The sequence below is a fragment of the Schistocerca cancellata genome, chromosome 3 (assembly GCF_023864275.1).
Source record: "Schistocerca cancellata isolate TAMUIC-IGC-003103 chromosome 3, iqSchCanc2.1, whole genome shotgun sequence".
NCBI lineage: Eukaryota > Metazoa > Arthropoda > Insecta > Orthoptera > Acrididae > Schistocerca > Schistocerca cancellata.
In genome coordinates this window covers 231,870,670-231,896,676 of record NC_064628.1, presented here as the reverse complement: position 1 = coordinate 231,896,676, position 26,007 = coordinate 231,870,670, and the positions used below count along the sequence as shown (strand labels likewise).

Genomic DNA, 26,007 nt, shown 5'->3' with positions numbered 1-26,007 from the left:
AAGGAATATGATAAGAATGAAAAACAGTATACAAAGACTCCAAACAAAGGAAACACGGGAAGAATATGGGAAGAAACTAGAAGAGATGTTGGAAGCAGGGAGAAACACAGGAAATGAAGATAATGTGGAAACTAAACGGGAGTAATTGAGAACTGACATTAGTGTAACTGCAGAAGAGATACTGGGGAGAGTACAATGCAAAAGGGTGCTTAAGTGATTCGACGAGGAATACTTAACGGTAATACATGAGAGAAATGAAGTGAGACGGAGAATGCTGCAAAGGAACACGAAGTTAGCGGCAGAAGAATACAGAGGAAAAGGAAAAGAGCGGATAAGCTTCGTAGGCTAAAGAAAAGACAGCATGAAAGGAGAAAAATAGAGAAACTGGACGAAATGCGAGATAATAAAGAGATCAGAAGGTTCTATGAAAGAACAAGAGATTTGAATAAAGGTTTCCAACCTTGAGCGAGCAGTTTTTTTATAAGGATAAGGACGGAAATCTAATTCGAGATAAAAGCAAAGGCCTAGAAGGGTGGCAAAAGTATTTTACTGAACTGCTTGGCGGGAAAGAAGGGGATAAAGAAGAAGGAACTGTGATTGAGAATGAAAGGGAACAGGACTCAAAATTGGAATCAGAGTTAGATGTAGAGAATCGGGAAGAGGAAGTAGTACCAGAGCCAGAGGAAGTGAAGAACACTATCGAGAGCCTAAAAAATAATAAAGCAGCAGGAGAAGACAGCATAGAGGCCGAATTATTAAAATATGGGGGAAAGAAAATGGAGGAGGCAGTCCATGAATTGATAAAGGAAATATAGATAAAGGAGGTAGTGCCTAAGGATTGGAACATGGGAATTATATGCCCATTACATAAAAAAGGCAACAAGTCAGAATGTAGTAATTATCGTGCACTCTCTTGGACGTAACATATAAGATATTTAGTAAAATTTTAGCTTCCAGTCGTGAAGGGATTATAGAAAGGATATTGGGGGGACTATCAGGCTGAATTTAGGAGGAAAAGATCCATGATAGATCAGATATTTTTATTAAGACAAGTGCTAGAGAAGTTTTATGAGTATGACAAGTAACTACATCATTTGTACATTCGTTTTAAGCAAGCATATGACAACCTACACATGAAGAAAATTATACAGATCATGAAAGAATTTAGAATCCCACTAAAACTGGTCAATTTAATGGAAATGACAATGAAAGCAACAGGGTGTAAAGTAAGAATAGAGCAAGAACTGTCTGGTGAATTCCAGGTACAGAGGGGGCTACGACAGGGAGATGTGATCTCTACAATGTTATTTAATTTAGTTTTAGAAAAGGTGATGCAGCAAATGCCGATAAACCCAGGAGGAACAATACTTAATCAGCAAGTTCAAGTGGTAGCATATGCGGATGACATAGCATTAATGGCAAGGAATGTAAGAAATGTAAGGGCACTATAGGAGAACTACGATACGTTAGAGGGAGCAGCAAGAGAAGTAGGTTTAGAAGTAAACATAAACAAAACAAAGTATATGGTGATGGGGGAGCCCAATATAAACGGACAAAAGAATTCAATAATAATGAATGGGAAAAAATGTGAAAGAGTGAAAACATTTAAATATTTAGGTTCTGTAATAATGGAGGACAATAAAGTAGCAGTATAAATTCAGGAAAGGGTAGCGAGTGGAAATCGTTGCTATTTTGCCTTGCAGAATGTATTTAATTCCAGTAATGTCAGTAGGAATACAAAAATCAAAATATACACGACCATATAAGACCTGTAGTAATATATGGATCAGAAGGCTGGTTATTGACATTAAAGGAGGAGAACTGGTTATTGAGATGGGAAAGAAAGATACTGAGAAGGATTTTTGGAGCAGTGAGAGAGGAAGATGACTGGAGAGTAAGGACAAATGTAGAACTACAAACACTTTTTGGACAGATGGATATTGTTGTTAAAATTAAGCAGGGAAGAATGAGATGGGCAGGACATGTACAGAGAATGCCAGAAACTTGGAGTGTCAAGAAAGTTTTTCTGGGAAAACCTGGCGGGAGAAGGAGAAGAGATAGACCCAGGAAAAGATGGCTGGTTGACATGGAAGAAGATCTAAAGGTGATGGGAATAATAAATTGGTGAAGGAAGGCAATGGACAGAGAAGAATGGAGGCAGGTGGTACAGGAGGCAAAGGTTATTCAAGGACTGTAGAGCCAATCAAGAAGAAGAAGCCACAGTCTAACTGACCATAGCCAAAGAGTATAGTTAACTGGAGCCTGGATACCACAACTTAATATACTCAGCTAGACTTACTTTCAGCTTCTTAAATGCCGCATCACATTTGTCAGCCCTTACGATTGTGCCGCTTTTATTCAGTAGACTATTTTTCTCTGAGTCGAAACAAGGCCCCCGGAGTAGACAACATTCCATTAGAACTACTGATAGCCTTGGGAGAGCCAGTCCTGACAAAACTCTACCATCTGGTGAGCAAGATGTGTGAGACAGGCGAAGTGAGCAAGATGTGTGAGACAGGCGAAATACCCTCAGACGTCAAGAAGAATATAATAATTCCAATCTCAAAGAAAGCAGGTGTTGACAGATGTAAAAATTACTGAACTATCAGTTTAATAAGTCACAGCTGCAAAATACTAACGCGAATTCTTTACAGACGAATGGAAAAACTGATAGAAGCCAACCTCGGGGAAGATCAGTTTGGATTCCATAGAAATGTTGGAACACGTAAGGCAATACTGACCCAACGACTTATCTTAGAAGAAAGATTAAGGAATGGCAAACCTACGTTTCTAGCATTTGTAGACTTAGAGAAAGCTTTTGACAATGTTGATTGGAATACTCTCTTTCAAATTCTGAAGGTGGCAGGGGTAAAATACAGGGAGTGAAAGGCTATTTATAATTTGTACAGAAACCAGATGGCAGTTATATGAATGGGTATGAAAAGGAAGCAGTGGTTGGGAAGGGAGTGAGACAGGGTTGTAGCCTATTCTCGATGTTATTCAATCTGTATGTTGAGCAAGCAATAAAGGAAACAAAAGAAAAGTTCAGAGTAGGTATTAAAATCCATGGAGAAGAAATAAAAACTTTGCGGTTCGCCGATGACATTGTAATTCTGTCAGAGACAGCAAAAGACTTGGAAGAGCAGTTGAATGGAATGGACAGTGTCTTGAAAGGAGGGTATAAGATGAACATCAACAAAAGCAAAACGAGGATAATGGAATGTAGTCGAATTAAGTCGGGTGATGCTGAGGGAATTAGATTAGGAAATGAGACGCTTAAAGTAGTAAAGGAGTTTTGCTATTTGGGGAGCAAAATAACTGATGATGGTCGAAGTAGAGAGGATATAAACTGTAGACTGGCAATGGCAAGGAAAGCATTTCTGAAGAAGAAAAATTTGTTAACATCGAGTATAGATTTAAATGTCAGGAAGTCATTTCTGAAAGTATTTGTATGGAGTGTAGCCATGTATGGAAGTGAAACGTGGACGATAAATAATTTAGACAAGAAGAGAATAGAAGCTTTCGAAATGTGGTGCTACAGAAGAATGCTGAAGATTAGGTGGGTTGATCACATAACTAATGAGGAGGTATTGAATAGAATTGGGGAGAAGAGGAGCTTGTGGTACAATTTGGTTAGAAGAAGGGATTGGTTTGTAGGACATGTTCTGAGACATCGAGGGATCACCAATTTAGTATTGGAGGGCAGCGTGGAGGGTAAAAATCGTAGAGGGAGACCAAGAGATGAATGCACTAAGCAGATTCAGAAGGATGTAGGCTGCAGTAGGTACTGGGAGATGAAGAAGCTTGCACAGGATAGAGTAGCATGGAGAGCTGCATCAAACCAGTCTCAGGACTGAAGACCACAACAACAACAACAACAACATTTTTCTCCTGCGTTGGAATTTAACTGCTCCCCCCAACTCTCCCCTCATTGGGAAGTACCATATTGTCTTGTAGGGGCCTTATAATTGAATAGCTCTCTTCCAGTCTTTTCCCCCAATGTCAATGATTCACTGCAATGGTCGCTACATGATGATTTTGATGGTAGCGGCCACTTTCCAATGCTCCTGATTCTTCTTCGTCATTGCCTAACAGATCATTTACCATTTTGAGCTCTTCGAAGGGTCAGCTGGCACTTGTATATCTCTGCTACCACTTCATGCACTCTCTGTCAGATAGCATCAATGATGTTGTGAGTGGCATGTCCTAACCAATCATCCGCATTCCTGGAACAGCTATTCCCATTTCTACACGCCCTCACTGCCACCAGCCAGTGCAGAGGTTGACCAAAGGCACTGCAGCAACTATTCATGATCGTTTAAGGGCACTGCAGTATGAGTGGATAATGAGAAAGTTGAAGATATATCCCTATCGTTCATCCCCACCACTCTGAATTATATAACAACCTTTCACTGACTGAGAACTGCCCAATTCTAATGAGACAAAACCCGCAGCCATCAGCATCTACCCATCGGTTAGCCTCACCAACATGCTCTGCAAATTGGTTGAAAAGATTATAGCATGATGATTATGTTGGGTTTTCCTGTTGTGAAGCCTTTCACCCACTATCAGTGTAGTTTCTGGAAGGGACAATCCACAGATGACCATCTGATTAGATGAGGAACAGCAATCTGAAAGGCTTTTTCTAAATGCCAACACTTCGTTGCAGTTGTCTTTTTACCTACATAAGGAATATGACACTGTGTGGGTTTTACTTACTCTCCATAACTGGGGCTCCATATTGAATTTTTGTTGGTTTATTCGTGTCAGGGTCGGTATATCACTCGGTTCCACACAGTTCTAAGAGAACAGTGCCCTTCAGGGCTCCATGCTGAGTGTGACATTGTTCCTCATTGCTATTATTAGGCTAGTCACATCTGTCAGACCAGTGGTGACAGTTGCACTGTGTTGATGGTTTTTATTTTTGGTATAGTTCCCAATATGTAGCCTCGGTCGATCACCAGCTCCAAGGGCCTCAGCTTGGACATTTTGCTGTAGCTTTCAGTTCTCTCCTGATAAAACACTGTTCATACACTCAGGTGAGATTACCAGTGGAAATGTGCCTGGAGCAAGGCTCTCTGATGGGAACTCCTAACCATGTAAGAATGTGTATTTCATATTTTCCTGCGTCCCTGTTGATGTTGAACCTCAAATGCACACATTTTTCCCTCCCTATCAAAAAATCAGTAATAAAAATTTTGTCTGGATGAAAATGCTTTACATCTTTGGCTTAATGACTTCCTTAAATATAAACCATATTGTCAGGCTTGTAGGTAAATACACTCCTGGAAATGGAAAAAAGAACACATTGACACCGGTGTGTCAGACCCACCATACTTGCTCTGGACACTGCGAGAGGGCTGTACAAGCAATGATCACACGCACGGCACAGCGGACACACCAGGAACCGCGGTGTTGGCCGTCGAATGGCGCTAGCTGCGCAGCATTTGTGCACCGCCGCCGTCAGTGTCAGCCAGTTTGCCGTGGCATACGGAGCTCCATCGCAGTCTTTAACACTGGTAGCATGCCGCGACAGCGTGGACGTGAACCGTATGTGCAGTTAACGGACTTTGAGCGAGGGCGTATAGTGGGCATGCGGGAGGCCGGGTGGACGTACCGCCGAATTGCTCAACATGTGGGGCGTGAGGTCTCCACGGTACATCGATGTTGTCGCCAGTGGTCGGCGGAAGGTGCACGTGCCCGTCGACCTGGGACCGGACCGCAGCGACGCACAGATGCACGCCAAGACCGTAGGATCCTACGCAGTGCCGTAGGGGACCGCACCGCCACTTCCCAGCAAATTAGGGACACTGTTGCTCCTGGGGTATCGGCGAGGACCATTCGCAACCGTCTCCATGAAGCTGGGCTACGGTCCCACACACCGTTAGGCCGTCTTCCGCTCACGCCCCAACATCGTGCAGCCCGCCTCCAGTGGTGTCGCGACAGGCGTGAATGGAGGGACGAATGGAGACGTGTCGTCTTCAGCGATGAGAGTCGCTTCTGCGTTGGTGCCAATGATGGTCGTATGCGTGTTTGGCGCCATGCAGGTGAGCGCCACAATCAGGACTGCATACGACCGAGGCACACAGGGCCAACACCCGGCATCATGGTGTGGGGAGCGATCTCCTACACTGGCCGTACACCACTGGTGATCGTCGAGGGGACACTGAATAGTGCACGGTACATCCAAACCGTCATTGAACCCATCGTTCTACCATTCCTAGACCGGCAAGGGAACTTGCTGTTCCAACAGGACAATGCACGTCCGCATGTATCCCGTGCCACCCAACGTGCTCTAGAAGGTGTAAGTCAACTACCCTGGCCAGCAAGATCTCCGGATCTGTCCCCCATTGAGCATGTTTGGGACTGGATGAAGCGTCGTCTCACGTGGTCTGCACGTCCAGCACGAACGCTGGTCCAACTGAGGCGCCAGGTGGAAATGGCATGGCAAGCCGTTCCACAGGACTACATCCAGCATCTCTACGATCGTCTCCATGGGCGAATAGCAGCCTGCATAGCTGCGAAAGGTGGATATACACTGTACTAGTGCCGACATTGTGCATGCTCTGTTGCCTGTGTCTATGTGCCTGTGGTTCTGTCAGTGTGATCATGTGATGTATCTGACCCCAGGAATGTGTCAATAAAGTTTCCCCTTCCTGGGACAATGAATTCACGGTGTTCTTATTTCAATTTCCAGGAGTGTTTATTGTTGATTATTATGTTCTCTCGTGTGATTATCTATGATTTATCATGGAAAAGAAAAAAGAAAGAAAAAAAAAGCATATGAAGAGTGCTACGAAATTAAATTCCATTCTGATCCAAGTGAATTAATCACATATTATGGTAACCTTAAGATTAATGTTTTAGTAATACAGAAAGTATCTGCAACATGAGTCAGCCCAGAACTTCACGAGTTGTAAAGATATTATGTACTTCTGATCTAGAAAGGGAGAGAGTCTACATGGAGTCTTGTATTGTAAACATATAGCATTTCAGAGCCCCCATAAAGAACACCCCAGTTACAAAATTATTAGGTGCCACCCAGTAAACACTCTAATTATGTTGTCACATAGGAACTTAAAAATTATGTCTGGTGAAGCAGGAAACTATAGGAAAACTAATGAAGTGACAATAATGTAGCAATGAGAGGAAAACCTGAACACTCATGGATGGATTTTGTGTATTATGAATAATATAAAGTTTTGTATCAAGAAAATGATCTCCAGAAGGAAATCATATAGAGTAACCAAAAAATTGAGCTCAGAATGACATGAAAAAATTAAATCAGTGAATCTCTTTAGTGCTAGTTCAATTCCAGCCTTTACTATCATAAAAGGAGAAGCGTGTGTGCCGACAATGTGTCACTCTCCTTGTGGAACTTACTGTTGTAGTATTGTCTGACAATCATAAAAAAAATGCAGACATGCACAAAGTTTTCACTTTTGTAATGGATTAAATCTTTTTCTCTGCATGCTGCATAGTACATTAATTAGCAAAACAACATGGAGCTCAATGACAAGAAGTGCTAAAACAATTAAATTTACTTGAAATGAGATTTACACACTGCACCAACTTCTTAGGATGTGAAGGTGACAAAATGGATGTGGGGAGGAGGGTGCTATTCATATGCTGCTGATGGGGGGCGAGGGGGGGTGGTGCTATTCATATGCTGCTGATCCAGGGTGCCAAACGAAAATGTTTTAACAGCAGGTTAATAATGATAAATTAATTTGAATACTGCTCCTGCTGATAAATTATTATTAATTCATCACGATACTCTCTCGCCACACCTTTCCTCTTTCATCTCTCAAAAAAGTCATCTTCCTGATCTCTGTAAATATTAGTGTGAAAATACCTATCATGCAAAAGGGCAGGTAATACATTATTTTATGCATGACTGTTACATGCCTGGTGCAAGAGTGCTGACATGCAGAATGTTAAGGAAAATATTTCCTATTTACACACATGTGAAAGGTCTGAATGTGTCTCCCAACTAGAATATCAGTGGGGTCTGCTGGGATAAATGAGCAAAACGCGAATGGGACAAGAGGGTAGAGGCAGCCAGAGGACATTTCTAACAGAAATTGGGGCTGTGTATGATGGCCGGACACCATTTTTGATTGCTCCCTCATTATTAGCGTCTGTAGCTATTATGTATCAGGCTGCTTAACACCCCATGTGTGTGATAGATTGTCTTCGCCTGTAGCAATTAAAAAATTATTGAAATAAAAGCTTTTCTCATCTGTATTTTTAACTTATTTTAAAATGTTTTATATGTATTTTTATTTGTGGTGATGTAATGTAGGTGACTGATTTACATTTGAATTAAGTTGATTTGCATTTTTTGAATTGTTTAATTATTTTTACAGGCTGTGAAAAGTGACAGAGTGCAAAGTGCAGGTTACAAGAAAAAATGTGAGATGTTGAACAAGCCGGAGGCAGTACCACCAAAAAGCGTAAAAAATGCAGTCAACTCAACACGAAAGAAAGAATTAGTTTACAGAAACGTAAATAAAAGTAAGAAAGAACAGCAGCCATCTATACCTGACACAGACAAAGTTGTGAATAGTGATCCTTTAGATGGCAATAACTGTCCAGAAAATCAATTTGAAAACCCAATTCATTTTACAAATTCAGAAAGGAGAGTTCTGAAAAGTGGAAACAAACAAATCAATGCACAAAAAGAAAGTTCCAATGCCATAATGTACAAGAACAAGAGTGATGGTGTTGGTAAGAATGAAGTTTCTCATAGTATCCACTCAATTAATAAAATCAATTATGGAAATTTAAAGCCAAATACTACAGTCCCAGTATTAGGCAAAGATAGTAAAGATTCCACCAATGACAAAAATAGTAAGCACGCCACCAAGAAAACTAAAAATATGAAAACAAGTGATATGGGCTATGATTTTACAGGTAAGGTGATTGATTCAGTATCATAACTACATGTTAAAGGATGTAAAATATACACTGCTGTCCAAAATTAAATCAACAAACTGTTATTTCCCCGACCTGTCTCCAATTCACAGTATAATCACACAAACTGTCAAACAGATGTCCTTACGATTGTGTTCTGCATGGAAGATGGCATTCCGGTCAACTGACAACTGTGCCAACGTTGATGTCAGGGCACCTATGAAACAAGTCAGTGTTTGCCAGGTAGCCCCACCACCACAATCGCTTTGCAAACAGTTACAGATGCTGCAGTATGGCTGTGCAGGAATGGCTCTGTTAGGAGTGGCTAAGGCGGTGGGTGAATATGTTGAAAAAAATTATAAATCAGACGCTGCAGTATGGCTGTGCAGGAATGGCTCTGTTAGAAGTGGCTAAGGCGGTGGGTGAATATGTTGAAATAAATTATTCTGACAACTTTTTTTGGAAATGAGGCCATTTATTGGCAGAAAAATGAACAGATGCGAATTCAAATGGGCAACATGAGTCAGGCCTGGGGAGGCGAGGATCAGCCAAGACGTAGTGGTGGGCGAAACATAGTTCACAGCAAACTTAGACGAAGTTAAAGAAAAGTGATGGCTGCAATTTGGACAAGTCCGGATGGCGTAGCATCTACAGAAACAAAGTCCTTGGCGTCGCAGCACCGGGAAGAGAAGATAATGTTCACTGCCACAGGACGCGCAGCAGAGAGAGCATTTTCGGCCGATGGGCAGCAGGGTACCTCCATCACGGCCACGCAATTTCCTCCGCCCTGATTGGCTAGGAGCCGAGAAAACCGCGGGGACGGCTTGGAAAGTTCTGAAGCATAGCTCGGTCAGCTTTGCCTAAGTGGCGTTACCTTGTCAACGCACGAGGGAGGTGCGTGATTGAGATTGCCCACCTCGATGCTGACTTGCTGCTGCCAGATCATGGGAAGAGAAAATTACGGGCAGCTGAAGCTACCGACTAATGCTCGACCATAACAAGAGAATTAAATAAACCTTTTGAAATAAATTAATGACAGAATCCCCTACTATCTGGCTCAACCTTACATGGCACAGAGAAGGTATCTACCAGACGCTAAGTGGTGGAAGGCCATAGAAAGAACAGAAGCAGGACAGTAGCAAACTGATTTGTCTCAGTGGCTTAATGTGAAGTGTTCTTTTGTTTTCTGGATGTGCTGACAGTTTATAGAAACCAAAACTGTATCCCGAAGACAAGGGTAGGGCTGACTATGTGTGACAGGAGAGAGGACTATTATTTGGCTGTAAGGACACAATAGTAGCACCTTAGTAGTGCACGGCAACTGGCATGTGAGCTCACAGCAGCCGCTGGATGTGTTGTATCGAGGCAAACGGTGTGCTGAAGAGTTTGGCAGAGTGGTCTTTATTGTCGGTGACCTGCTGTATGTCCACCTCTGATGCGTCTTCACAGAAGGGAACATCTAGATGGTAGTCTCATCATGCCATCTGGACTGTCGAACAGTGGGCCCTGTTGCTGTCTCAGTTGAGTCCCAGTTTAGTCTGGAGAGTGATTCTCCATGGATTCACATCTGGAGGGAACATGGAACATGATTTTGGGACCCAAATATTACGGAAAGAGACCAATATCGAGGAGGATCCCTAATGATGTTGGCAGGGATTATGTTTAGCACTCGAACCCCTCTTCATGAAATTGTATGGGTTAATTGGCAAGGATTAATTGTTGTCAGGTATCATGACAAGATCTTGGGACCTCACCTGCAGTTGTTGCGGGGTGCTTTGTGCCCACACTTCATATTGATGGACGACAATGCTTGACCCCATAGAGATGGCTGATTGATGTTTTCTTGAAAACGGAAGGTATTCCATGAATGGTTGGCCTGTTCACTCTCCCAATTTGAATCCCATACAGCTTGTCTGGGATTCACTATGGAGACGTCTTGCATCACATCAGCATCCACCAACTGCTCTCCAAGACTGCGAGCAGCTCTGCAGGAGAATGAGCGTTATTGCCTCAACTTGAGACTGATATCATTCACAGCATGCCCCATCATTATCAGGGCTGTATTGCTGCTAGAGGTGGTCACAATCCGTATTGAGTAAATTAACCAGTTGTTGGAATGTGTGTGCAAATCCGTTAAGTTTGAAAAAACGAAGAACATTTTTGTCTACAATTATACATGTTGCAATTGTTTACATTGCGCATTCTTAAATTGTTTCTACTTTACTATGACCTGTTTACACTATTTTGTGGCAAAATAAATGCAACCTTGCAAAATTTCCATTTGTTATTTTAATTTTGGGCACAAGTGTATCTGCACTAACATTTATATTTTGGGTTCTTAAGTCTAAACGAAAACATTTTAATGACAGTGATTAAAACATTCTCTATTTTTAGCTTTCTGTTTGTCTATTTGTAAGAAATTCTCTGCTAGGTGTATGGACTCTCAGACAAAGTTCAGAGATTAAAGCAAAAGATGTGAAAGACATACTAATAGATGCTTGTACTTCAATGTCTTCAACTGCCATTCATATCCTAACAAATGTTCAGTAAAAACAATGGACTCCAGCCAATAGTTTACGTTTGTGCATTAAATACTGTACTACAGTGTGCACTCAAGACAATGAGCTTTTTTGAAAAATTATTTTTTGAAAGCAGCATTATGCAGTCTTCTTATATGTGGATCTTTTCTATGGCGTGTAGGTCCGTGATCCTCTGAGAGCCTACTGCAGTGTTTCTCTTGGTAGAATCTTGTATAATATACTCTTTCAAAGTCTGAAGGCAGGATGTGACTCATCATTACATACCATGTTTCACAGACTATACGAGGGGCGTTTGAAAATTCGAAAAGTCGAAAAGTCTGTGCAAAGTCCGAGAGATGGCACCACCAGCATGTATAGAGGTCATGTTTAGTTAGTAGCATCTCTGGAAAGAATGCACACCAAGTTTCAGCCATATTGGTCTATTTCTTTGTGTTTGGCATTCATGTGAATCAAGGAAGTCTAGTGATTGTCAAAATATGGACGAAGAAGAATTTCCTGTGGTGATTAAATATTACTTTATGAAATGCAGAAAACCTCAGGAGACTAAAGAGAAGCTTGATAAACATTATGGTGACACTGCACCTTCGATTAGAACAGTTTATGAGTGGTTTCAAAATTTTCGGAGTGGCCGGGCGCAAGTGATGCTGAATATTATGGACGCCCTATGGAGGTTACGACTCCAGAAATCATTGATAAAATCCATGATATGGTGATGGATGACATAAGAGTTAAGGAGTGTGAGATTGCTAGTGTTGTGGGCTTCTCGAATGAATGGGTACATAATATTTTGCATAAACATTTGGACATGAGAAAGCTATCTGCAAGATGGGTTCCATGATTGCTCACACTTGACCAAAAGCAGAAGCGTGTGAAGTGGTTTGCAGCTGTTCAGGAAGAATCCGCAGGACTTTAAGCATCGTTTCGTCATTGTGGATGAAACATGGTATTACAGGTGCATATTATTCATTGTTATTGGACCGTTTGAAAACCGAGCTGCAAGAAAAATGCCAGCAATTGGACCACAAAAAAGTCCTTTTCCATCACGACAGTGCACCAGCACACACCTCAGCAGTTGTGGTTGCAAAATTAATGGAAATAGGATTCCAACTCATTTTGCATCCCCTCTATTCTCCAGACTCCCTCGGACTACTATTTGTACCCCAATTTGAAGAAATGGCTGGCGGAACAAAGATTTTATTCAAACGAGGAGGTGATTGCAGCAACTAGTAGCTATTTTACAGACTGGGAAGTTCCTATTATTCGGAAGGGATCAACAAATTAGAACAGTGTTGGACGAAGTGTATAAGCCTAAAAGGAGACTGTCAAAAAATAAATAAGATTTACCCCAAATGCGTAAGTAGTTTTTCTTTTTGCATGGACTTTTCTAACGCCCTTCATAAAATGCACCTTAATTTTTGAGCAGTTTTTTAATAACATTTTTACTATTTTTATCATTAGATTGCAAAGCCAGACAAAAAAAAAAAAAAGAATTCTTAGTGAATAAAAGTGAACTGGCCTTTAAAATCACTGAAAATCATCATCTGAACTTTCCACTTCCTCTTCTTCTTCTTCATTTTCATCATGATTTTCCTCTTCACAAATAAGATGGTCTTCACTGCCATAGAGAGTGTTACTTATGCTGCACTTCTTGAAAGATTTAGCAATAACAACTTCTCTCACTCTAGACGATGACTGTTTTATCCACTGACACACTTGTTTGATTGTAGGTAATTTTAAAGCTCCCTTCAGTCGTGAATTCATTTTGGGGTTCATCCATCATCCATTTGTTCCCATTCTCTCCCATACACACCTTAAATGGTTTATTTATTGAGACTTCAAGAGGTAGCAAATTTGAAGTAGGTCCTCCCAGAATAACAAAAAGCTGTGTGTTTCTCTGTCTCAGTTTCTCTTTCACAGAATTTTTTTAAATGACTACCAAACTAATCAAGCATAAGAAGAGAACTCTTCAATAAAGCACCTTTCCTTTTCTCCCACAGTCTGTTAGTCCATAATTCCATACCAGCCTTGTCATCCAACCCTCGTCATGTATGTGGACTATACCACCTTGTGCTACTTCAGAGGATTTTCGCATTGTTTTTTGTTTGAAAATGATCATTTGTTTAATTTTAATACCATCAGCACAACATGAATGGACAACAGTGTAGTGTATTTTTTCACATCCACTTGATTTTATAGTTACAGTTTTAGCATCTTTCATGCCAACAGTTTTGTTACTCGGCACATCAAATGTCAGAGGAGTTTCATCCATGTATGCTATTTGGCTTAGTTCCACACTGGTTTTCTTTCAATGTTGAATAATAAAGCAATGGAAAGATAATTTCTTTTCATACTCTTGTGGCATTATCTGAGAAATGTAGGTTTTGTTTATACGCTAAGTCCATGACTCCTCATAAACTTAGCACCAATCAACTCCACTCTCAAAGTCTGTAAAGTTCCACTGTAGTGCTCACTTACAGGTGTGTATTTGAATCATTTTGCCAGTGTCCATGAATCCATTTCAATATGTCATCTTCTGGTTTCGGCCATTTTGCATTCAGTCCTCTGTTTGCACATTTAGTCATCCTAATTTTTTTTTTTTTAAACTAGACTACCAGGCACAAATTGTTTTTTCTGTTGGTGGAGGGCCAAAATACCACTCAGCTGCTATCTTTCCATGTTCTTCTGCATATGCTATTACTTTCAATTTATAACCCGCACCATGTGAATACCTTTTATTTTTTTCTATTACGAAACTAGCTACTAAAAAAAAAAAATATTGTACTGTTACCAATACCACAAATCACTTTTAATTCAAGTTCACTGGCATCATAGACTGCAATGATGGGTCACAGGCTAGACAATGTTCTGGGTTTGTGATGATGGTGTGGCAGGAGGGAGAGAGCATGAGCAAGCTTGTAAATCCCCAAAACTCACGTTCCTCGCACTGGTGCACTGCTGCTGCCTGTTGAATCCAATATTGCCAGATAGAGATAGGTTTCCCGCATCATCGAATATATGGCCATTTTTAAGACAGTAGGAATTTTAAATCAAACATTGGACATTTTTATATTAATTTTGAGTACAAGACCCTTAAAATATGGCACTGGCTTTTCCATGTGGCAGTTCATACCCGAATTCTGTCACTGCCATGGTTCTCAGTAATTTACAATCTTCTCTTTTTCTCTGCCACCCTATCTACTGACATCCAACACTTATTTTGATATGTATTTGTATAGTATTTTATTGTAATCCCCCCCCGCCCTCTTTTTAACAATTCACATGCAATTTTACAGTTTGAAAGATAACTTCAACTCCCAACCTTGATGTCAAGAAATATTGTGGTATAAGCCAACTAGGTACTGAAGGAAGTTCACGTAGACAGCCAAAATATGAAAGTAGCAAGCACAATATCAGTCCATAGAAAACATCAGGTGAAAATCATGGTTTACATGGACTGACAAGGAAAAGAACAGAGTGGCAGATTTCAAAGTATTAGCATCTACAAAGGCTATTACTTGGTGACAGCTTCACATACTGATGTCAGTGTGGGATGTAGCAGGTTACATGAAGCTGACTGCCGGATGTTGGTGGTGTCCTGGTTGGTACGTTGACATGCTTATGTTGGTAGCCCTCACCAGTTCAACAGCATCTCTGATTCAGAGTAGCAGTCAATAGTATTGCCAAATACCAAACCTCTCCCCACTATGGTAGTCATTGGCTGGAAGCACCCTGGTAATGACTGCTTTGACAAGTGTATGGGTGTCTGTAGTTTGAGTGTGATGCTGATTCTAGATGTTTGTATCCATCGAAATGTCGACAGGGAAATTAGACCACAAGCAGTCAGCTCCTGTAAGAAGGCAACCTTGTAGGGTCTCCTGAGAAGCTTCCTTGTATGGAATCTCGTTTCTGTTATAGATGCCACCCATAGCATGTATTGTTGTCAGTTATGGTGAGGATGCTGGGTCAGCATTGTCTATGAAGTCAGGTTTTACCTTGGAACATTGTCCCTGGGAAGTTAGCTGTTGGTCTCATTATTCTCCAACTGCCAGCTGTTGTGGTTAGTGATGCAACAGTGACAATAGCTCCTTTCTTGTGGTACTGCATCTGCTCTCATTGGTTTACATTATCTGAGCATGGGTAGCCTCTGCTACAGCTAGAGTGCAGCCAGTTGGTCTACCAAACAAATGTGTCCATATTTGTGCTCAGAGTCTGAAAGCTGTTTGCGGTGCTGGATGGAGTGTACTGAAGGTGAAGGAAATGTAGTAACATTACTGGATGTCTTCCATAAAGCATATTTGCAGATATTTTTACATTGATAGACGGTGTCTACAGTGTGCTAATGAATAACTTTAATGCTGCTTCTGTTTGTACCAGAACAAATTTCCTTCTTGCCTTCTTCTGTCTCTTCATACTAGACGTTCTATTCTACTTTTACATCTTCAAGAACTAACCTCTTTCAGTAACAAAAACGCTCAATTTTATCAGCTATGATTTTCCTTGTTCACCTGTTAGAGTAGAAAAAATTATTGAAAGTATTATGACTGTCAAGAAACTATTGACAGGAAATATAAAATGAATTTGAATTAATAAGAGACAGGACAGTTGATGACAGTCATTAATGTCTTCTTTGTTTATCCTTTTTTATAATATATTTATGCACTGTCTACAGCTTTTGTGGCTGTGTCTCATCATCAAGTCTCTCCTTTTTAAGTAACATTATTGTTTCATTAATTTTGCAGATTTTCTCGGGAAACCCCCACGTACCCTGAAGCAGAGGAAGAAACTGGCCAAAATAGTCAAAACAATATCACAAAATAACAAAAAAAATGTGGATTTTTTTGATGATACTTCAGAAGATCATGAAAATAGTAGGGTGGTATGTTTAAGATCTTGGTGTCTGCATGATTTCACAATAAATATTTTAGTTTTATCATATGAATTTTATTGATGCTGTTGTAATCCATTCCCTTAAAAAAATTCATTTCAGTAGTACACTGAAAAAGTGATTTTTACCTTTTATTTTTAAGTACATCTTCACCCACCTGTCATCTTGCTGTGTCTGTAATTTATGCAACTCTGTGGTCCAAAGAGCTCTTACTTATTTTAGCATTTATTTGTATGCCCCACATTTGTGAACATCTATGCCTACAATACAACTTTGTTTTTGTGAGCAGCCAGATGGGTCTTTCACTCTTTCATTTATTTATGCTGAGCGAGGTGGTACAGCGGCCATCCATATTTAGATTTCCTATATTTCGCTGATTCACTCGAAGCAAATGGTGAGATACTTCCTTTGAAAGAGCATGGGCAATTTCCTTCCGCATCCTTGAAGGAGTCAGAGATTGTGACCTATCCATAATGACTGCAATTTCAATGGGATGTTAAACCCTAATCCTTGTTCCTTCCTTCTTTCCTTCCTTCCTTCCTCTTTCATTTATACTCTTCCATACAACCATTGTATCAGATGGTTTAGTTGATTTCTGTTACCTGCTGTGCCAGGTTTCATCACTTATGATACAAGGTGAAGGATGATCTCTTTTTCCGTGACCTGTCTCATTATTGCTTGCCTTATATACAGATTTTAGTTGCAATAAAAATATCACTTGGAGATGTGTATAAACTTTTCATGTTTAATTTGCTCTTAAGGCTGTAATTTGGATCAGTCATGCAATATAAGATAAACAATTTGGTGTCTTGCTAGAAGACGTTCAAAATGATGATGTATTTATATTTATTAGCCATCACACAAAGAGCTTTGAGAGCCTCATACTTACAAAACAGTAACCTGCACTTTTCATAGAATTGATGATCTGTTACTTTTTGCAAGGTAGCCTCTTTTGATTGAGGAGGAATTGACTGTTACATATTCATTTTGATGCACGTTCAGACTACTTTTCACAATTTTGAAACTTAAATATAGGATAGGAGATGGAAGTGTGTGTCTTGGATTGTACAACTTTTCTGTACAATTTTCTATTTTCCATCTTTCTGTTTTCCCGACAAGCAAACTGCATTTTCGTGGTCTTTCAATTAACCCTGATGAGTGTACTGCTGTCACTCCTGTCTCTGAACGTGTTAATTTAACTATTATATCTGCCTCCATATCTACATCTACATCTGTTCTTCTTCTGTATTAAGTTTGGCAGAGAGTACGTAGTGTACCAATACCATACCCTACCCCAACCCGCTCCACCACTCTATCCCTCCATTGTACATGGAAGAATGATTTCTGTAGCTGTTACATTGTAGTCATTATGTGAGATGTATGTTGGAGGAAATAGTATGTGTCTGGACTCCTCCTGGAATAGGAGCTCTCAGAATTTTGTAAGAAAAATTCTCTATGCTTCACATAGTCTGTCTTGTAGCATCTCCCATTGCAGTTTTTGTACCATTTTTGCAACAAACTCACACTGGCTAAGCAAATGTGGGATGAAGTGTGCGGCTCTATTTTGAATCTTTCTATGTCTACCATTAAAACAGTTTTGTGAAGTGCTGTATTTGACAAAAAGTATTCAGGAGTTGATTGGCAGGGATTTTGCAAGTGATCTCATTCATAGGCGAATTAAACTTCTTTAGCATTCTTAAAATACATGTGAATTCTGCTATCTGCTTTCCCTGTGACAGGATTTGTGTTGTGGTCTACCTTAAATCTCCCAGGCAGAAACTCTTGAGATGCTTGAAGACTGAGACTAATTTTAGTAAAAAACTGTGTATTGGGTAATAAAATGTTTGCATATCAGTTGTTACATAATATATGTTCTACAGATTCTTCTTCAGGCTTGTTTTCTTAAATAGTAGCATATACATTTTGCGCAATGTGGCATACTCTTTTAGTGCAGTTGTTTCCTGCTTTTTATGCATGGTTGTAGTTCTGGTTTATTATATGGAACCAATAGTTATTTCCATTGAGTAGCACATGACCAATGACACAAAATTTAATGAATGACCCATTCAGTGCTCAAGTCAGGCTTTGTGTAGCTCTGCGGAAATACATGTGCAATCTCCAGTGTATTTTATGCTGGTGCTGCCCCCTAGCTCGTAAAGATTTATAAGTGACTTTCTTTCAAGCTGAGTGAGTTGTAGAAAGTGTTTAACTTGAAATGGGATCATGCATTAAACCAGTGAAGGAATGAGTGCCAGTCTCTTTCAGATGTATGTGGTCGGGGATTATGGAAACACTAAAAACACAATATATTACCATGCCTAATACAGAGTAGAAAAACGATTGGCATTCAAAATAGCTTCCAATTGTCTCAGAATGGATAAATGCAGGTCCTGTATGGCTTTCAAGGGAATTTTATACCATTCTTCTTGCAAAATAGTGACAAGTTCAGGTAACGATGATGGAGGTTGATAGCGAACACACACCCTTTTCACTGAAGTACACTAGAGACACTCTTATTGAGATCTGGTGATGGTGGTGACTAGCAGAGATGCAACAATTTCTCCTCATGCTCACAATACCTGTCCAGGATGATACGAGCTGTGTGAACAGAAGGCCCTGTTGTTTTCTAACACAACATCACCATTAGGGAACAAATATTGATTCATGGCATGGACCGGATCGGCCAATATGGTCACACAATCCTTGGCATTAATGCGACCTTGCAGAGTAGCTGTGGGGCCCATGGAAACCACAATGACTGCCAAATTATCATGAAGAACTTCTGCCATGTTTCACTCTTGGAATGTAAACTAGAACAGAAGTTGGAAACAGGGTGAAACAAGACATTACGTTCATCTGTATCACTGATTAGTGGTTTTGGATTTCCAGCTTGCCCTTCAGTTCCCAGCTTGTGGAGCTCCCTTTATGTTGTTCCGAGTGTGATTCAATTCAGCAGTGGCTTTTTGGAGTTGTCATCATCGTATTTTTCATCGCAGCCCTCTTCGATGATGGTCCATCATGATCACTCAACACACACTTTCATCAGCATTGTGACAGCAGATGATGATTTTCCACTTTCCCGGTTTGTGGTATAAATCTTCAATACAGTGCCTCCTGAAACACCAAACTCTTTGATTATCTGGGTTACAGAAGCACCCGACTAGCATCGAAATTTATGTTCAGGCTTGCATTTCATGTAGTATTTCCATATCTGTGTGCAACCCTTGTATTTGAAGATTTTATTCAAAAGCAATGAGGCTGATGGCACTGCTGATTGCACACTCTTGAACATCTTCCATAAACTTTCTGTAGAGGCACTTAGAGTTGTAGTAATAATTAATTTCATTCTGCCCTGTTGCTTGTGACCTTGGTTTGATGTTGCAGTGTACAAATGGGAGTTATCCTTACATGAAATTACATCTCACTAACCATACTGAATAGTCGCCTTGCAGAAATGTTTGTTGGTGCAGTATTTTGAACATAAACATAAGAAGCAAATGAACTGTACACTGAGTGAGTTCCTCTGATTTAAACAAATACAAACTGACCTGCCCATCATGACCTACTTCAAACCATTTTGCAAAACTAAACAGTAGAAGGTCCAGGTTGGAATATCAACATTACAAAAAGGATTGTTTGATACTCACCGTAAAGATGACACATTGAGCAGCAGACAAGCACAATGGAAAGATTGCTACAAATAAGCTTTTGGCCAAAACCTTTTTCAGAAAAGAAAAACAAAAATTTACACAAACACATTTACACAAGCAAACCCACCTCTCACACACTTGACTGCTATCTCCAACCACTTTAGCCAGAATGGAACTGAAACCCATCGAAAGGGAGCAATGATCTGGAACTGGGCTGGGATCGAATAGCAGGGTAATCATGAAGAAGAGGAATCAACAGTGCATGGCGGAGCACCAAGAAACAACAGATACAGAACATGATTGCCAGGCACAGCTTCGGTAGGCTGTGGAAAGGGAGGGCGGTGGGGGCGGGGGGGGGGGGGTATTGGTAAATAGGAAGGAGAAAAGAAGAGCATAGAAGCAGAAAAGACGGGCAATGGGTGCACCAGCAGAGAGCTGCCCACTGTGAAGGTGAGGGGAGGCAAATTGTGGCAAGGTGGCAGGGCAGAGGGTTTGGAAGCAGTTGAGTAGAGAGTGTGGGAACAATAGGTTACTGTAGGTTTAGGCTGGGATGATTTTGAGAATAGAGAATATGTTGTAAGGATAACTCCCATTTGTACACTTCAGAAAAGTCAGTGGTGGAGGGGAGGATCCATATGGCCCAGATTGTGAAGCAGCCATTGGAATCAAGCATTTTATGTACATTGCATGTTGTGCCATAGCCACACTTTGGCAGTGGTCAGTCATCCTGGTGGACAGCTGGTTAATAGTCATACCAATGTATAAAGCTGAGCAATAGTTGCAGCAGAGTGTGGCACCCTCCTGTGCCAACCTGTTCTGGGCCGTGTGTACAGGAAACCTCCCTAGCCTCCCAAAACCCCAAACCCCTGGTCTGATTGAGGTTAATCGATGATGTCTTCATGCTCTGGACTCAGGACCAGGAAACCGTATCCTCATTGCTTCACAGCCTCAACACCTTTCCCATCCACTTCACTTGGTCCTACTCAACCCAGTGTGCTGCCTTCTTGGACATTGATCTCCTCCTCACTGATGTCTCCCTCCAACCTCTACCCACATTAAACCCCTCAACCACCAGCAGTACCTGCATTTTGCATTTTGACAGCTGTTTTCACTTCGACACCTTCCTTACAGCCTGGCCACCTTGGGGATGATCCCCACAGACCCCCAATCCTCCCACCACCCTCAAGAACCAACTACTAAGTAGCGATCCCTTCGTCACACAGTACTACCCCAGACTGAAACGATTGAACCACATCCTTTGTAAAGGCTTTGATTATCTATCATGATGCTCTGAAATGAAGGACATGCTACCCAATATCCTTCCAGACCACTCCTAAACTGGTTTCCGTTTCCCATCCATCACTCACAACATCCTAGTTTACCTATGCCATGCCCAATCCACCTACACAGCAATTCCTATTTCAGTCCCACTCCATCAGAGGCTGGACCAACTGTGAAAGCAGCTTTGCTGCAATCATCACACAGCTTTTTATGTTGGTATGGTACATAACATCCTTGATTTCAGTGGCTGCTTCACAAACCTGGACATCTGAATCCACCCCTCCACCACCGGCTTTTCTGAACTGCACAGATGGAAGTTATCCTTACAGTATATTCCTTGCTCCTGAAGTCATCATGGCCACAGCCTAAAGGAAACACTGTACACACACCCTCCATCCAGCTGTTTCCATCCCCTCTGTCCTGTCACTGCCTCAGAATTTGATCCCTTCACCCTCACTCTGCATTGCTCTCTGGTGGTGCATCGATCAGTCTTTTCCCCTTCTCTGCTTCATTCTTTTCCACTCCCCATCACCCTGTCCTTTCTCTCACCCCACAGCCTCCCAAAGTTGCATCTGGCAGCCATATCCTTCCACCTTTAGTCCCTGCATGCTCCATCGGGCAGCACAGATTCCTATTTTCACAGCCATACCCTTCTATTCCTTCTCTACCTCGCTCCTGGTTATTGCTCCTACTTGATGCATTTCAGCTGCATTGTGGCTGGAACAACCAGAGACAGCAGTCGTGTCTGTGTGAGGTGTGCTTGCTTGTGAAAATGTGTAGTGCATAACTCCTAGATAATTCACCATAAGATACAGGTTGAGTTTCAAACATATCCTCTTTGTAAAAATTATAGTTCCTCTGGTTTTACTGCTGAGTTTTTGTCCACATTGTGTAATACAGTCGAGAAGAAAAGGAAAGGCATAAGGAGAATGTTGTTTCAAAATTCTTTTTTGAACATGTGCGTACTTGGACATGGAAGTGCAATGCAATATTCCTTTGTATATCAGCTAGTCTTATGATATACAGTATCATCATATCTGAATTCAGTATGATTACTCTTTTCTCGGAGATGATACCAACACAGAACCTCTGAGACTACAACCACTGATGAAAGCATTGAGAAGGTAAATTATGTGATAATATTCAATTGGGAATTCAAATATGTGGAATACCTGATGCCACAGGCGTGTCACTACACAACTCACATTTGGCTACTGTCTCCACCCTTTGGGACCTGACTGAAATGCCCCTGTGTCTTGTATGCATCAGTCTAGGGGGTTTGGTGGGGTTAAGAGGAGGCTTGGAGCTGGTGGTGGAGAGATAAGAGGATAGGTTGGGGGAAGATGTTGTGAGAGGAGGAAGGTGATGTGCTGCTTGTGAGAGAGTACAGAGGTGTCGTGGGAACAGGATGGGCTACTGGGTGCAGACTCAGGAGGCTGTTGTGGAGAAAGTGGGGATCAGGGGAGGGGAGGCCTTGCTGCTATTGAACACTACCTTTCCCAATACCCGAGTGACTCCAAACCTACAACCTCCTTAAAGGTTTCTTGAAATTACTTCAACCACTTGCATTTTGTTTTGTTCTTCATTTTTTTATTTTTTATTATGCCATTACCAGTTTCAAATTGCCTAATGATTCAACATCAGACAGCACATATATTAATTGTCTGAAGCATTGTGGGAGTCATGTAAAGTGATTATTGTCAACTGGTTGGATGTTGGTGTACACAGTATTCTTGAAAAGATACTAAATGTTTTCCAGTGATGTTAATTGTACTGCACTTTACACACTTAGCCACAGGTAACACATTCGACATGCATTACAAAACACCGACACCCAACCAACAGATATTAATCGCTCCGATGACTCCGACCCTGCTGCAGACAATTAATAAATCCACCATCTGATGATGACTTGCTAGGCAGTCACAGTTACAGTGTTCCTCATCCATAATGGATAAAAGTTCTGCAACCTCCTTCATGGTCACCATGACCACCTATATCCTCACCCACAATTACTTCTTATTTGAAGGTATCATGTACATTTAAATCCATGGTACAGTAGTGGCACCTACGTAACACCATCCTATACCACCCTGTTCGTGGGCCATCTAGAGAAATCCTTCCTAATCAGCCAGAATCCCTGACCCTTCATCTAGTTCAGATTCATTGATGACATCTTTGTAATCTGGATGGGGGATGAGTACACTTTATTTATGTTCCTCTAGAACATCAGCACTTTCTTCCCCATTCACTTCACGTGGTCGTCCTCACCCCAACTAACCACCTTCCTCAATGTTGACCTCCAACTTAAGACTGGTTGCATCAATACCTCTGTTCACATCAAGCATGCCAACTACCAATAATACCTCCTCTTTGACAGCTGACACCCACTCCAGATCAAGAAGTCCCTTCCATACAGCCAAGCCACACACAGTTGTTGTATCCATAGTGATGAGCAGTCTTTCTCCAGAAATGCGAAGGGCCTTACAGAGGCCTACACAGATTGAAATTTCCCTCCTAACTTTGTTGAAAAACAGATCTCCCTTGCCTTGTCTCTTCATACACCTACCATTTCTCACATATCCACTGCCTGGCCACAAAGGAGTACTCTCCTCTTGGTTCAGTACCACCCAGGACTGGAGTAACTTAACTACATTATATGCCAGATTTCGACTACCTCTTGCCCTGAAATGAGGAATCTCCTACCTAATGTCCCCAGTTGCTGAACAAGCTGGCCAGCTCAGTGTCCTTCCCATTGGTGACCGTTTTACAGCCTGTGCCATCTGTATCCTTCCTACCAATACCAGCTTGGGTTAGTAGGAAAACACTGTACTACAACATATCCATTATTCTTATAAAATCCCTGTCGTCAACATTGCTTGTCAGTGTCCTGCTCCTGCCTATTCCTTTCACTGCTCCTATTCCAGCATTACACATTCCACCAGCTCCCCTCCCCCTGCTCACCTACACAGCCTCTTCTTGACTCTGCACCTAGCAGCCCATCCTGTCCCCACCATGTCCCTGCGTGTTCTCACCAGCGATACATTCCCTCCCCCCTCCCTCCCACACACACACACACACACTGCTATCGTGATATCCCTTCCACTCCCCACCCCATGTCTCCTCCTTTCCCCTCCATCCTCCCAAGATTGCTGCACTTGTCAGATGCAAAAGAGTTTGGAGCCGGACCCCAGAAGCCAAAGACAGTGTCGTGTGTGTGTGTGTGTGTGTGTGTGTGTGTGTGTGCGTGCGTGCGTGCGTGCGTGCGTGCGTGCGTGCGTGTGTGTACGTGTTTTACTTAGGAAGAATGACTTTTTGTCAGAAAACTTATCCTCATTGTGCCTGTCTGCAAGTCAGCACCTCATCTGTGTGATGAGTAGCAACATATCCTTTTCATAAATATTATTTTTATTTCATCCTGGATTTTCCATTGTTTGGTAATTAGTAGTGAGGTGTGTTTTACATGAAGAATTGGCTATAACTCTGAACCTCTTTGAATTGGAAAGGTTATGATAGTTCTGTAGCACAGCAGATCTAGTCACAAGTTTTTGGAAGGGACATTCAGTCGTTTGTCATTTCACTTTCCACATGCCACACAGTGTATAATACAGGAAGCACATAGTAAAAACATGCAAAATTCCTGATACCCAAGAAGCAAATATTTATAATTATCTCCCTGCTTCCTGATTGTGACATACAAAATGTCTATTAAAAAGGTCTTTGGAACACAAGACAGCAGTTCTTATCATGATACAACTTGGTTATTTCTCCAGAAATTTTTTTAAGTCTATGTATAACATGAATTTTTAATAACTGTGTCATCTAACATGTGTTGGCACTCTCACAGATTGACTGTCTTGCCTATATAGTGGAGACTGTATGTATCACAGTGTTTCTAATAATGTACTGCAGAGCAGATAGCATAGGGAACACCAGTTAGAAGCTCGTCGAGAATTTTACTAGTGGCTATAATATCCATCTAGTTCTTCATGTATAGCTTAGAGCTTTCCCAGTTTGGATAATACTAAAGCAATTGATTTTATCACCAGTTTCTCCGTTTTCTATAGTTCCTTAGTTACTTTGAAATTCATTCTACTCTGATAAATAAGAGGAAAAAGTAGTAAGACATTGTAACTACTAGACAATACATTTATTTTATGTATAAAAAGAAACATGTATGACGGCCACTGGAGAGGCCTCATAAATCAAAGAAGCGAAATGCATATGACAAAAAGAAACTGCCTTTCATTTAGGAGTGTAGACGGAACATACCTCCATGAAAAGTGTATTTTAATTGTGATGGAGAGTAATATCCCTGTAAAGATGCATAAATACCATCCCTGTGTGAAACATTTCTGATATAAAAGGGAGTAAGTTCTGAATTATGGTCCCTCACCTCTCAGTAGAGCATGATTAATATTCAATGTAATCTAAAATTTTGCAAATAGCGGATGGGATTATGAAAATTTGTACACCTTTATGAGTTCCTCTGCTGAAAATATCATGAAATTTCTAAGTTGTGTTGCATTTCCAAAGCACAGATAATTAATGTGCCACAATATCAGATTTTATAGTATAACATTACAACTGCAGTGGCTGAAGAGATGATTGTAACTGAAGCTGGTTCTGGTAGTACCACAATGTGGTTCTGTGGATGTTCTCGATCAGTGCATACACATGCTAGATTTCCAAGTTTGAAACGAGAAGTATTAGGCTATGGAACGAATTGGGATGG

At 41.1% G+C, this 26,007-nt stretch overlaps 1 protein-coding gene across 5 annotated transcripts in view; it reads left to right on the top strand.

The window, feature by feature from the left end:
• The window catches only part of LOC126174866 (uncharacterized), a 382,969-nt gene that overhangs the window by 313,650 nt on the left and 43,312 nt on the right, over positions 1-26,007 (top strand). For all 5 annotated transcript variants that reach the window (XM_049921269.1, XM_049921270.1, XM_049921267.1 and 2 more), the window contains 2 exons: positions 8,370-8,916; positions 16,196-16,332. In XM_049921269.1, the coding sequence (XP_049777226.1) occupies positions 8,370-8,916; positions 16,196-16,332 (684 nt within the window). The remainder of the gene's footprint in view (positions 1-8,369; positions 8,917-16,195; positions 16,333-26,007) is intronic.